The sequence below is a fragment of the Cuculus canorus genome, chromosome 6 (assembly GCF_017976375.1).
Source record: "Cuculus canorus isolate bCucCan1 chromosome 6, bCucCan1.pri, whole genome shotgun sequence".
NCBI lineage: Eukaryota > Metazoa > Chordata > Aves > Cuculiformes > Cuculidae > Cuculus > Cuculus canorus.
In genome coordinates, this window is record NC_071406.1 from 29,783,681 (window position 1) to 29,798,754 (window position 15,074).

The following is a 15,074-nucleotide window of genomic DNA, read 5'->3' on the forward strand; positions in this document are numbered from 1 at the left end:
GGCATCACTGTAATAGGTAGAACAAAATACCATGGCAATTTAATGACAGAGTGTGATTGACCAGCACATCTCCCCCCTCAGTGGAGGACAGCTCAGAGGAGAAGGACAAAACCCCAGTTATCTCAAGGAATAATATATGATAAAGAAAGCTCAATTTACTTCAACATCAGGTAGACTGGAGGGTAACCTCAGTTTTAGAGAAGACAGCTGCACCTGTGGAATCATCAGGTTCCCCAAGGCAATTAACAATGAATGTCTTCCTGAGGTAGCCAGACCGCCATGGAGGGTGTGAATATGTGGCTTACCCCAACATAGAACTGTAAAGACTGGACAACTAATAAAACATTTAAACTTTGAAAAGAGTGATGGGCTTAAGCTGGTTTCAACTCACATGTCCAGTTATGACTGGGGATGCCCGGTGTCCTCATGGTGAGCATACAGATACTGGTAATGAGAATTAAGTTTGTATCGTGACTTAACTGTGCATTGCAATTGCTTAACTACGCTTGTGTTGTGATTTCCATACGTTGCTCTATCATTCTACTAAATCAAAATCCCACATAGCAGCAAATATACCAAATAAGTAATTCTGATATCCAGTTCCTCCTCATGTGGGATATCTGAAAGAACTTGATCTGAGGATATTGAACTGTGACACAGAGGAAGTATGAAAAAAACAGAAATGCTGTAGATTCGTAACTTCACTACTGGAGCTGCTGCCAACTTCCAGCAAGTTTCTCCTGGAGGATGCAGTTATTTCATTTAAGCTGTAGATCCCTATCATAAAACAACATTCACAAATCTAATTACTAACTTCATATCATGGTCTCATTCATGAAAACATTATAAAAATGTAAATAAATTGTTGCCACATTTCCTAAATGGTTAACCAAACGTCAGCCACAGAACTGCATCATAGCTAGTAATGCCGTCTAGTAACTTTTGCCACAAAAAGTACTCTCATTTACATAGTGCTTGTAATGTTTACTTATTATTTATGAAACCTGTGTGAACAGAGCTGTGATTCTAAGAGTGGATGTTCTCTCTTTTGTTTGAAAAAGGGTAAGGGGAGCACAATGCAACTGCAAACACATTGCATGGAATCACAAAAACCAATGTTTTGCTCCAAGAACACAAGCAGTATTGAATAGAGAACTGCTTTATGGTTAGACACATATTCCCAAAAATACAAATTAAAAAGAGTAAAAGTTACAAAGTGTCTCAAATCCATCCTTTATCTAGTTATAAGCTCAAAATGAACATACCTGTTAGAATCCCGTATACTCCTCCTCGCCTACACGTTGCAAGGTAAGAACGTGAGCATGAGCTGTCATTATCATAAAAATCCTGAACTTAAACTCATTCTTTCCTGCCGTCTCTCCAGCTTTCCTGATGTCTCTCTCAGGGGTCTGCCATCGAGAGCAAATAACTTCTGCTTAGGTATTCATCACACTAACTGTCCCCCAGCCAGCTTATGTGAAAAAGAAACACCACAAACAAAACTGATGTGAAAACCAAAAGTATTTATTACAATAGAAACAAGAGTCCATAGGAGCTAGTCAGTTGCCAGGAGAAGAAGGCATCTTACAGTTAGTGGATCTAATGGAGTGGTACATTCCTTTCAGTGTTTGAGAGCCATTCAAAACAGCCTGTCCCCTAAGAGCCCTGAGAAAATACACAAGTAGGAAAAAACCCTAAAAACAGCAGTTCTGTTTAGCCGCATAAATTAATACCATAAAGCAAACCAAATATTTGGAGGAAAAGAACCAAATTTATAATATCATAAGAATCTTGTATGGGTCCTTCTGGACAGGGTTGTTACTTTCCAGCTTCCAGAGAAAGCCAATGACTGACCTCTGGGTAAATCAGTACAATCTTAGAGGTGCTTCCTGGAAAAGGCTCTAGGATTCTGAATCTATCTGCTCTTTTTTTCAGGTTTCAGGGACTTATAACTACCTGGACAGAAATGGGACTTCCAATAACTCTTAAAAATCATACTACTTGGAAGTCCTTCCTCACTTGAAACCCAGATTAAACAGACTCCACTGTTAGCAGGAACCTTATGAAGTTCAATGGATATAAATGTGAGGTCTTGCACCTGGGAATACATAACCCTGGTGTGCAGCTCAGACTGGGCTCCAGCTGGGTGGAGAGCAGCTCTGCAGAGAAAGACCTGAGGGTCTTGGTAGACAACAGACTCAACATGAGTGAACAGTCTGTTGCAGTAGCAAAGAAGGCCAACAACATAATGAGGTGCATCAGGAAGGGCATCACCAGCAGAGATAAGGGAGTGACTATCCCAGTATACTCGGCACTTGCCAGGCCGCATCTGGAGTCCTGTGTTCAGTTTTGGTCCCCGCTATACAAAAAAGATGCAAACAGGCTAGAGGGGGTTCAGAAAAGGGACACTAAGATGATCAGAGAACTAGAAAACCTAACATATGAGGTAAGGCTGAGAGAATTGACTTTGTTCAGCCTTGGGAGGAGAAGGCTTAGGGGACACCCTATTACCATGTACCACTACATAAAGGGTGCCTACCAAGAGGATGGAGACTCCCATTTTACAAGGAGTCACATGGAAAAGACAAGGGGTAGTGGGTATAATTTGCTCCTGAGGAGATTCCAACTGGATTCCAGAAGAAAAGTTTTCACCATGAGAATAGTTAGACAATGGAATAATCTCCACAGGGAAGTGGTATATTCCTCTACACCGGACACTTTTAAGGCTCAGCTTGACAGGCTGCTGGGCCACCTCATTTAAACTATATATCACCTAAAAGGGTTGGGCCAAATGATCCTAGAGGTCCCTTCCAAACTGGCATTCGATCATTCTATGATTCTACGATTCTGCAGGACAAAGAGCTAGATTTGTACTCCTCCACAGCTTTACCAGACTGCTACAGAGAGAAGAGCCAGGAGACCGACTGAACACGGGAATTGGAAAATTTAGGTCCCATGGCCCCTTGAAGGACTGGGACTAATTACATTGATCCAGATAATTTCTCTTGCAAATTATTTTCCCTGTGGAAACCCATTCCAGATGTGATTCCTAACTGAGTGTATCCCTATTTTTCTACTTTTCAGCTGATTGACACTGTGGAATTGGGAAGATCAATTGCTTCCGTAGAGTTGATGTTATCTTTGGCATCTGCTTCCACCCTTTTAATACTTTTCTTCCCACTTCCTTGTTCACTTCTGTCAGGATGGTTATGAGATCCTTGCGGCTTGAACAAAAATGAAGAAAAGTTACATTGAAATACATGGTACTCGCATATAATTCAGGAAGCTGATCTACGTTTGCTCCAATAAAGTAGGATCTCAGGGAAGGCCAGTCCCTCCACCTCACCCTGCCTGTCCGCACACCTCACTGTGTAATCACAGAGTTCTGTGTGTTTGGGGGAATAAAAGCAGCCTCTGTGTAACAGCGCTTTACCAGCAAACACAGTCCCCTACTTCAGTTATGGACAGAAGAGCACACGGAGATAAACAGAATCAAACTTGTGCATTCTCCAAGTCCTCTTCTGGACACCATGAGAAAATGATGTCTGAATTGTATTTTCTAAACCAAGTTTATGATGGGGATGGGAGGGAGGCAAATATGAGAATTATGATTGATTTTTTTTTGTCTGTGTAATCACTCAACAAATTTGCCTCTCGTCAGGTGTCACTGGAAAAAAATCATTTATCAGTCAAAAAATGTAAAAAAAACATGCACACCCATACACACTTGTTTACATGTAATGCTCCAGCCTTACAACCCTGGTTCTGTCACAGGCAAACCAGGAGAAGTCACTTGTACTTTGGTTCATTTGCAGAAGAATAACGACACCCAATGCCAGAATAACTACTGTTCTGCAATGTCCTGCAGGTGAAAAGCGTTATATAGCACAAATGCAAAACTCTGATGCTTCAGCACAACATGCTCAAGTATGTTTGTCTGCAGTACCCCAAACACACATGGATTAAAAATAGTACTTACAGTGGGCAAAGCAACTCCATCTTGTCACAGAGGCATTGAATGTAAATACTGCCAGTCTCTGTACAGCGATAACACTCACAGTCTTCCACTGTAGCCATGCCAACCAGAATATCAGCCCGATCAGGGATGGAAGTCAGAGGAACAGCATCCGTCTCAAGATGGTCAGAAAAGTCTTCTTCTACTACGACAGCAGGATGACCTACAGAGCCTTGGCAAGCCTGGATGAAAAACAGCTTGGGTTTGCCAGCAAGAGAAGGACAATTAGATCCACTGAAGCAGGAGAGTAAATCTTTAATATTTACAACTCTTCCATCAGTGCCTTTTATTTTGTCTTTTTCACCATGGGAAAAAATGAAGCAAACAAAACAGTCCATGTTACTATGATCTTTTTGGCTGTATTCTTTAACTTTTTCCCATATTTGCTTTGCTTCTAGATCCATGTGCTCAATTGTCTCAAACTGAAGCCAATTAAAGACCCTCTTCACAGCATCTGGGAATAAAAAGTCAGAAGGCATTTGTTAAACAGTGACAAGGGAGATGCTGAAACATCAGTGTCTGTGTGATGTTAGCAGAAGTGTTCAGATCCCACCAATAAGCTCACCTGACTAATTCTAAGCCTGTGAAATCTAACTAGAAAAACCCAAGTGCCTAATTTCATATTTTAAACGCAACCGGGTTAAGATCATGCGATCTAAAACAAAAACAGGTTTCAGACTATCTGATTAATCAGTGTAATTTAGTGAAGCTTACTGTGTTAAAGCAAGTTTAATTGTGCATTGCATAGTAAATTCAGATGCTTAAGAACAACACTTAGCGAGTTAAAGAGGTGCCTCTATAATGATAAATTCTGCCACTCTTAAATGAAATTGGTCTCATTCTGCAAGAATGATCAATGCAGCAAGAAGGAAGGCACAGTGACCTTGCAGACTTCTCAGCAAATGTTGAATGAATTGTTGCATGGGCAAGAAAGTAGCTGGGAAGCAAGCAGCCTGTAGACGGGCTGGATGGAGTTAAAGTATCAGTGATGTGTGCTTTCATGAAACAGAATTTACTGTTTATGATAAACTCTTGTTTATCTTAAAAGAGACTCTTGCAGGAAGACAGATTTTAAGGAAAGTTATAAAGCAGTAGCATTTATTTGAGCATTAAAAAGAATTCAAGGACTTAAAAATTTTACTCCATGATAGCTAAGAATTAAAAACAATCAGAAAGTGAAAAGATGGAACAATAATTCCTCCTTCACTATTTGGTACATAAGACTAATTAAGATAATACTTTTAACCTAGAACAGAAGGTAGTTCCTCCTTTAAGACATCATCTAAACTGTTGGAAGTGGTGTATTTCTAATTTCTACAGTGACTTTCATTTCAGTTACTCTGGATGCAAAGATGCTCAGTGGACATTATTCTCTTCACAGGAAAAATTAGATAATTCTCTCAGAGAATTATCAGAGAAAAACATAAACCAATAATTGGATTTAAAAAAAGTACTTACCTCCATCTTTCACTGTACCTTCTCTGTTTTCACATGGATTTTTAAAAATGTAGTTGTTAAGAATCACACAGTAACCATGGGGGTTATTTTTCATCTTATATGTTTCCACAAGCTATAGAAACAAAGAAAGCAGATAAGAAAGCAGTGCAAGCATCCAGAGAAAAATACACTTTACACAGATTGTTGGTCCTTTACATCCAAATGCAAAAAAAATCATGAAGGCCAAGATACAAAAAAGGACAATCTTATGAATACAAGCCAGCTTTGTCTCCCTGAATACCTCCTCCACTTTCTCTGTGGTTGGGATACAATTTTGGCATCGGAGAAAGCGAGTATCCAGAAACACGTGTCTGCATATGCAGAGTATAAGTTCTTGCACCCTGACATTCCCTCTGAGAACCCGTGTGGGTTTCTAGTGAGGTAGCAGATTCTGCTGTTCCCTTCCCATCCATCCAGGAGTATTCTGGGCAGGACTTTAATGTCCCAGTCTCTATTATTGTTAAGATAGATTTTCTTCACACAACAGCTGCTCCTTCATTTCTTGCCTAAAATGTTGCTGAAGTGTAGATCCTCACAAAGGAACAAGCTCTGTCTTGTTTTGAAAATAGGAATTGTTTCAAGAGCTACATACTAAGCCAGAATCCTTTCCTTTCAGCTCTTCCACCTGCTCAGCCTTAAGAATTTATGTTCCCTTTTCCCAGGAGTTGGATAAATACTTTAAAGGTAATCTTAAGGTATTTCTCACCAGCCGTGGTGTCTCCCCCTCTGCTCCTTGTCTTGCTGGATGCCCAGACACAGGCACTGGATAGGGAAGCTTTTCCTGAGAATCATTTTCTAAAAGGGAGAAGATAAACAGAACATTTTAGGAATATAAAGACTAGATTTCCACTGTGCATATTTTAACACTCAAAAATATAGTACAAGGAGAGAAGTGGAGGTGGTTTCCACACCACTGAAACACCATCATTTTGTAGAGCTGGACCAAGCAAGGTTCCAGTTTCACAGGCTGCTGATTATTAAAGCTATGCAGAGCTGTGTTCCATTGTCTGCTCCTTTACTGGTATCCAGATCCAGATAATAAAAGGTTGTATGTCAGTAGGCAATCCAGGCAAGCCTTTCACTAGCATCTCCACTATGGAATACATAAATGAAAGAGGAAACCCTTTTTTGTTTAGTGGTGTACTACAGTTAGTTCTTTTACTCCTGAGGCCAATGTCTCTTCTCCAGTGAACTTTACTATTTGGGTGGACACACCAAGGATGCAGAAGATCTCCTCAAAGCAACAAAACACTTCTTGGGATACAGCTGCTTGAAAGAAGTGAAGAAATCACCAAACCCATGACTCTACCCAAGGAAATAAATCCCAGTACCCCTTTTACAAGTTACACAGATGTGTTTAAATGCAATTTAATTGTCAGGGCCACAAGATCTATAAGACATACTTTTTTTCTTCTTATCAAGGAGGATAAAACAATAACAATACTAATTAAAAAACATTTCCCTGACACAGGGCTTGATTACACTAGCCAGCCTTAGCAATTTTCTTCTGCTCTTTTAGAGACACGAGCCCAGGTCAGCAGCACAAAGACATGATGGGGGAACCAGCTGGTATCTCTGCAGGGAACTGCATGGGCTGTATAGGTGTGTCTAAGGAAACGTGTCCTGAGTGATACAAAAGGAGGTGCTGGGAAAAATGTAATTGGTCTGAGTTGTTGTTGTTTGACACATCCTGTAAGGCCCAGTTGTGGTGTCACAAGTCACCGCTTCACCTGCAACAGTCCAGATACACTGAAGTCCTTGAAGTTTCACATCCGGTAGAGAAAGCTAATGATTATGCTTTAGCCAAGTGCATGGTCTCCAGGGACTTTTCCTTTGTCTAAAAGCAAACAGCTTGCCTAACAGAAAATAATGCTGACAATCTCCCAATACAACTTTCCCCAAGGCAACTGCCACTTCCAGTCTCCTTTGGTGACTGAAAACCTGTCCTGGTCCAAAACCAGCACTGCATAGTTTCCTGAAGAGAAAAAATTGCATTTAAGGCAAAGAGGAGAGAGAAGCAGACCATTTTCACAAGGCACAGAATGTATTTCGAGGAGAGATACAAGGGGGTGTATTGGGATAGCGAAATAGCAGAAAACTTCAGAAACCATGGGTACCAAGAGCCACTCTGCCTATTCTAGGATACTGTGAGGTCTCTCTCTTATCTCTGGACTGATAAACTGACAAGGATGAAGCCACGAAAAGTGCAAAAAAACCCCAACTCTACTCTTAAACAGCAGATTAAAAGTTTACCTTTTCTTTTTTCTTCGTAAGTATCAATTTTTTTCTTTACATCAGCTCTCAATCTCTTGAGTATATCTTTCAGCACTGCCAGGTCATTTTCATTAATTATCCCATTTTTTTCCATCTCCAGTAAGACCTTCAACATTGACTGGTAAAACAAAAAGACATAACCCAAACTCATGCAGTGACCTTCAATAACTGCAATACCAGGCACTTCTGGACAGAGCAGAAGATACCCTGGATCCCAGAGACTGACCAGCTAAAGACTGATTTCTTTTCCCGCCAAACCTCATTAAAACAAGGGTCAGGATGCCACACAACTGAAGAAACACATCACAAAGGTTAAGACAAGATGATTAGAATCTGCCTATGGCAAGGTTTTCCTGCTTTGTTTCAGCCGTGCACAGCCCTGATGTGGACAACGAGACAGCACCCTGTCATGCCTCTGTCTTCAGATGAAGCACTGTTATGTCATTTATCTGTGCCATTTCACATATTCTACTACAGAAAAGGCGTTCAGGGCTAGTTTTGTTTTTAAAAGCTCAATAGTCCATGAAGTTGGAGATAAATCTGCTAATTTTCCTATAGGTGCCACAATACAAATAGGACTTTTAAGGGAGGTTCTTAATAATACCAATAATACCAAGCATTTTGATAACACTGTTCATTGTTTACAATACAAATATTAAACTATCTCATCAAACCTCTCAATATTCTGTGGGAGAGTTAACAAAATGCTGTTACCCCAAATTACAATAAAGAAGAAAATGTACCCCATGACACACAAAATTTTGTAGTTGAACTCATATTAGAACTTGATCTTCTGTCTCCAAAACATTGTTTTTCCTTCAGCAAAACATCACTCTTCCTAGTTACAGCATATATATATAAATGTCTTAAAAATGCCAGGCAAAGACAAAAGGAAGAGCATGATGGATTTTGCAAGAAGAAAAGATTAGAGAAACAGGTAGTGGAAGGAAAATAGGAACAGGAGAGCAAAAGGGCAGAAAAAAAGATATAGTAAGGGGGAAAAAAAAAAAAAAGGTCTGGTCTATTCTTTCACAGAGCAGCTACCAAGTAACACCATAACTTTTTCAACAACAAGTTTAGTGAGAGCAGATCACTTTCACTTTCCTCTGTTCTTACAAGGAGACTCGCAGACTCTGAACTAGCCTTGCAAGAAACTTATCTAGATCACTTTGCATACAGCATTATTCTGGAGCTTGTTCTTAGGTATTTGTTCTTGGAGCAGGAACTTCACATTCTTGACATCTTCTGGGGTCAAGTCCTCTGCGATTCCATATAGCAGTTGCCTGGCAATGAAGAAAAAAACCTGTTTAATAATTTATGAGAAGGAAGCACCATAATCATATATTTGAACTGCAAAATGTAAAACTCTCAATGGTAGGTAGTCATGCTGTAATAAATACAGTTGTGCTGGGAAATTGATAAGACAGTAGTGCAGACAGAAAACAAGACAGTATAGGACAGAAGTGCTGTACATATTGCATGCGAAGGTTTACTGCTTCTGTGCTTACCTGTAGGCTGACACCTTTGCCGTGCCTGGGATCTGAAGTTCTCTCTCCATCTCCTCTCGGCTGGAGCCCAGATGGGTTTCCAGCAGGTCAATCCGAGAGATACGGAAGAGTAGCTCCTTCAGGAAGGACAGGTTCCTCGCCTCTATCATGTTTCTCTCCTTCAGCACTTTGAAGAAGTCCTGTGGCCTCTGGATGGCTTCCAGCCTGCTCATAGGGATGAACTCCAGACTGAGGAACTTGAGAGCAGCCAGTTCACTTGTGGCCAAAGCCTCAGAAATATCAAAAAGGAGTTTGTTGAAGTCGGTACTCATTTCACATCAGGATTTAGATCTAAACACAAACAGAAGTTGATGTAATTTGTCAGTAACAGTAGCTCAACAACATGATTATAAAAGGTATTAACATCATTGTCACGGTTCAGCCTCCCCCAAGCTTGATAGGCAGCTAACAGTGGGCAGATGGGGTCGTAATTCCACCTGCCAGGTAAAGGGGAATGGAAGAGTGACTTGTGGGTTGGAAACTAAAACTGAAACAGCTTTAATGAAATGATAATAATAAAAGGAAAATAATATTGATAATAATAAAAACTATATACAAATATATGAAATTGCTCCCCCTCAACGGCTGTAGTTACCACTGATGCTGCAGAGCAGACATAGGGAAAAGGCCCCAGGCTGGACTCAGCAGCAGCAGGGAGCTGGTGTCAGAACTAGATTCAGGAAGGCACAGATCTGGGATGAGGAGCAAAAGGATAGACAAGGTCCATATTAGACTGAAGAACAGACCCTGACTCCCATGATCCCTCAGTTTTACACGGAGTATTAGGCACATATGATGGAATACTCTGTTAGTTTTTGGCCACTTGTCCTGTCCACCCTTCCCTGCAGCTGTGACCCATTTTTTCCCCTTTGATTTACGGCATTCCACCAACCTTCATCTCCGTAAGGATATGTGTAGGCAATGGCCTTTCTGCATATCAATGAGGTGTTACATTGGTGATAATCATAAATTTTAAGTGTTATCACTTCTATAGATAGACACTGTCTGAAAACAAGTAGTTAACTTTCAGACAATGAAGTTACTTAGACGACGCTTAGGTGAAAAGTTAGAAAATCAATTCCACTTTAGCTGAAACCAGCTTGGTAGCTGCTCTGTGAAAGAATAGACCAGACCTTTTTTTTTTTCCCCTTACTGTATCTTTTTTTCTGCCCTTTTGCTCTCCTGTTCCTATTTTCCTTTCACTACCTGTCTCTCTAATCTTTTCTTCTTGCAAAATCCACCACTTATTCCATCCCATGCACGTCACTACTACTTATATCTTAAAAAAAAAATATATATATATACACACACGCACACATATATATATATTGCCAATCCATTATTTTTCTACACAGAAGTTTGTTAAATTCATGATTGTGAGTCTCCATCCATTATATCAGTCTCTCAAGGCAAGCAGAATGGAATAGTGTGAGGATTCATCATGGTTTGTGTCCACAGGCTGCAGGTTAGAGATGTAAAATAGCTCAAAAGAAAATTACATGCAATACTTCAGTAGAGAGAAGCCGCCTTGCTATCAGAGCTTTGATGCTTTAGCTCTGTGGGTTCTCTCAACTTAACAACTGATGCAAAAACCTGTGTCCTAAATGAAACTAAAAGAAAAAGTCAGGGATTGTTCTTGCTTCCTATGGTGTGTCTAGACAGCGGGATATACCAACGCACATCTTGTACAATCCCCTGCTGCTGCTGGTTTGGTTTTGGTTTGGGTTTTTTTTCTGAGGTGTTATCCCATTTGGAAGCAAGAGCCACTGGCCAATCTGAAAGACAGACTATGCAGTAAATGAGATGGCCAGCTTTTACATCATAACAAAGACAACAATGCATCAAAAGAAGCATGGCCAGCATGTCAAGGGAAGTGATTCTGCCCCTGTATTCCTCTCTTGTGAGACCTCATCTGGAACACTATGTCCAGTTCTGGAATCCTCAACGTAAGAAGGATATGGAGTTGTTGGAAAGGGTCCAGAGGAGGGCTACAAAGATGATCGGAGTGCTGGAGCACCTTCCCTATGAGGACAGGCTGAGAGAGTTGGGGTTGTTCAGCCTGGAGAAGAGAAGGCTCTGAGGAGACCTTAAAGTGACCTTCCAGTACCTGAAGGGGCTGCAGGAAAGCTGGGGAGGGGCTATTCATAAGGGCTTGTGGGGATAGGACCAGGGGGAATGGGTATAAACTGGAGAGGGGCAGATTTAGACTGGACATTGGGAAGAATTTCTTCACTATGAGAGTGGTGAGACACTGGCACAGGTTGCCCAGGGAAGTTGTGGATTCCCCATCCCTGGAGGTATTCACGGCCAGGCTGGATGGGTCCTTGGGCAGCCTGGTCTGGTGGGAAGTGTCCCTGCCCATGGCAGGGAGGTTGGAACTGGATGATCTTTAAGGTCCCTTCCAACCCAAACTATACTACGTTTCTATGATTCTATGATTCTATGTCAGTATAATTCTTCTCAGCCAACTGGCATCTCCTTTCATTATATACTGCTTCTGACTGTGGTCAGCATAGCCAAAGCAACTCTTCCTGTTTTGGATTATCTGCACCAACTAAAACTCAGTTCCCAGCTCTCAATGAACTTGTAATCTTCAAATCAACACACATCACGTCACGCCTTTTAAGGAGGCCAGGAGAATTCTTGTCAAACTAGTTCTTTTTCACTAAGCATCAAATACCACTTCACCATCTGCTCCATCAGATTTACAAATACTAGATTTGGCTTATGGATCCAACTTTTGAGCACCAGAGAAAGCGAGAAAATATCAGTGCAAGCCTTAGAACTGTCTCACCCTGACACTTAGATCTGCCTCCACCGCCTCTCTGGTGAGAGAACCATTTGCCACTTTATTGTCTCTGCCTTAGATCTGAGACACCTCAGGATCTCTTAAGAGAAACTATATAGAAATGCATTCAGTTGAGGTCTCTTGTCCCATTGAACTCACTGGGAAACAGAAAAGTTGACAACAACAAATCAAAACCTCCCACTCCTACACGACTGAAATAGCAGGCAACCATTTAATGTTACTGCTACTGTAAATGGTTCTGTGCCAGTGCTAATGACTCCAGGGTAGCTCCGCTGACTGACTCGGTACTACAGTAAATATTTGAAAAATAGAATTAGCAGACAATTGTACTCCGTTCTCCTCCAAGAACCACTCTACAGCAAAGCAGCTTTTTGTGGCATGGCCTTGGTCAACAGAAAAACACACATTGTGATGCAGCATATAGAATTCATGTTCTGCCCCACAACTACCACTTTCTTTAAATCCATTCAAAGTGAACTTTTAAAAAGATTAGAATCCACACCATTTAGCTCTTATCACCACAAAACCACTGGTATCTGAATGAATCATGCATGCTTAACCTCACGATTCAGTGATCTCAGATCTGACTGTGTATTTTTATATCCATGCAGATAAAAGAAAAGTACTTTTTGGGTAGCTAGTTGCAAAACTATCTTCTTTCTCATAATATCATGCCTTTTGATTAAGTTACAAGGCATGTGCTTATAAAAGTAAATCTTTCTAGTTAAGGAAATTTTCTTTTTTTTTTCTCAAAGGCTGCAAGTTTCAAACCCATAAAATTGTTGCAATTAGAACTATATTTAAGCTTGTCTGTAAATACATGGAGCACGCTAACACAGTGTTTAACTGCTGCTTTTTCTTCCATTTTACCAAAGACACAACTTACTATTATTTTATATCACTTACCTGTGAGGTCAGGCTGAGGATTGCTGGAATAAGACTGAAAAAATGTAAGGCAACCATAGCCTCTAAAGTTCCGGGAAAAGCACCTCCTTTTGTACTATGATCTATATGGTCACATGACTTACAAAAAGTATGTTATAACAAACTAGTACACTGACGTTATAATACAGCCATTCCCTACTCCAACTATTTCAGGAATATTCGCGAATTTGTGGGAAAAATTGCTAAGCAAGCCAAAAAAGTAACCAGGTTTTGTATTTCTTTCAAGGAGACACCGTAGCAAGGACTCACATGCGGTACAGCTCAGTATATTTGCTCCCAAACATAAATCCTAATTAAAAGACAGTGAGGGAAGGGTGAATCAATTCTATCTTCCCATTTAAAAACATCTCAGTCTCACCTGTCCTGCTGTGTCACCAGATTCTCCCTGCACGATTTTTCCTCTTTCTCCAAAGTCCCTCTCCCTAGATGTTTTTAACATGCATTTTCATGGAAGATTATGTCCTAAATTAAAGAAAAGCCAACTATCAGCACTGAATGCAGTAACAGTACTCACTGAATCCGCGGAACTGAAAAGCTAAACATTCTTTTGAAATTATTTATATAATGTACTTCCTCGTTTACAAGAGAATTTCAGCAAGACTTAACATTTTTCACCCTCTTTGAAATACAGAACTCCACCTTCAACATTAAGGTTCCCAGTATGGTCTGTTGGTCACCACTATCTTCCTTGCAGCAGGAAACATGATTGGCAATCAGTACAGCTACCAGACTCTCTGAAGCTTGAGAAGTCAGCATAATGGGGACAGCCAGTGAAGAGAGACGAAATTCATTCATTTCATCCTATCTAACTTCATAAACACAAAATTATAACATACCCTTCAAGAGAACAAGGCATACAAATTCCTTCCAAAAGGCACACGCTAGTAACAGTTCAGAAAATGTGCCTATTTCACTGGCACAAGCTGTCCTTTTATCCGCAAGCTTGGAGGAGCACAGGGGGGCACCACAAGCACCATCGGATCTTCAGGTCCAAAATGGTTCTGTCTCCATGTCATCCCACACCTCAGTGTCTCGTTCCCTACAGTTCCTCTGTATCTTCACGGAATTAAGACTCCAGCTGTAGTTTGATGCCGTGATCACCACTGTGTGAAAAATATTTGCAGACAAGACCAAGCCCAGGTTGCCTCTTCCCAGAAGCTTCTCCCGTCATGCAGCAGTTTCAAGGACCAGCCCTCCTGGCACTGTTCTTCCTCTTTGTCTTTACTGTTTCACTTCTTATTTCTTCCTCTCTCGCCCTTCCCCAAAATGTTCGTCCTTTTGTTAACTTAGAGTCTCTCTAATTACTCTCAGCTTCCCTTGCGCCCTAGTTTAGTTCCTTCGGCTTCCTCTAGAACTGTTTCAGTCACCCAATCTATTCCTTGTTCAGCACCCTTCCAAAAATTCACCTATCCCAGGAATACTTCTCTTGAGGAAGTGAAAAAACTGAGGTTATTGACTATTCGGGAGCTGTAGTGACTGTGGCCTCTGCTGGCACAAGGCAGGATACACAGCTCCTGGCAGGGACAGGATACCAGAGACTGTGGATGTTGCAAATCCCACTTTAAGATTATGATCTCCACAAGATACCAGCTTCCCCAACAGAAAGACTCTTCTTACACAAGTTCCACTTAAATCTTTCTAAACAAGGGTTGCACAAGTCACAACCCTTCTCTAATTCTGTAGGTGGAAAGCATGCCCACATGCATGTGTTTCTGTAAGCCATCAGTAAGCCTTAGCAGAAACCAACCGCTTTCTTTTTGTTTGTTATAGGCTGATTTCTTTCTGGTTCGGCTCTGTATTACTGTTATACTGACAGTGCAGTGTGGACAGCAAGGAGCGATGAACATCTAAGTTGTATAAAAACCACACACATGCTCCCCCAAAGCTTTCAAGCTGCTATCTTACTGTACACTGCAGATCACAGAATCACCCGACAACCTTGCTGAATAGCAGCTGCGGTTGTTAGAGCTAAGGTTATCCTGCCTTC

The 15,074-nt window shown here is 40.9% G+C and overlaps 1 protein-coding gene across 3 annotated transcripts; it reads right to left on the bottom strand.

Annotated features, from left to right (window-relative positions):
- Positions 1-3,061: 3,061 nt before the first annotated feature.
- Positions 3,062-14,838, bottom strand: LOC104058292 (caspase-8). Of its 3 annotated transcripts, XM_054070165.1 has the most exons (9): positions 13,924-14,838; positions 13,446-13,549; positions 9,295-9,624; positions 8,964-9,069; positions 7,766-7,904; positions 6,219-6,307; positions 5,474-5,585; positions 3,980-4,469; positions 3,062-3,224 (listed from the first exon to the last, which is right to left on the bottom strand). In XM_054070165.1, exons 3-9 carry the CDS (start codon positions 9,603-9,605, stop codon positions 3,074-3,076), a joined length of 1,398 nt encoding a protein of 465 aa, XP_053926140.1. In that variant the 5' UTR covers positions 9,606-9,624; positions 13,446-13,549; positions 13,924-14,838; the 3' UTR covers positions 3,062-3,073. The 3 variants fall into 3 exon arrangements, with proteins under 3 accessions (XP_053926140.1, XP_009558078.2, XP_053926139.1); XM_009559783.2 differs by lacking the exon at positions 13,446-13,549 and having other exon boundaries at positions 13,924-14,831; XM_054070164.1 differs by lacking the exons at positions 13,446-13,549; positions 13,924-14,838 and adding an exon at positions 13,049-13,421.
- Between the last annotated feature and the right edge of the window lie 236 nt (positions 14,839-15,074).

Bases quoted from the DNA above. Each gene is read 5' to 3' on its own strand.
- LOC104058292 (XM_054070165.1), bottom strand. From the start codon at position 9,605: ATGAGTACCGACTTCAACAAACTCCTTTTTGATATTTCTGAGGCTTTG. The intron at 9,070-9,294 runs GTAAGCACAGAA...CTTCATTGCCAG, and splicing joins GCAAAGGTGTCAGCCTACAG to GCAACTGCTATATGGAATCG. The intron at 3,225-3,979 runs GTAAGTACTATT...TTTTTGTTCAAG, and splicing joins ATGGAGTTGCTTTGCCCACT to CCGCAAGGATCTCATAACCA.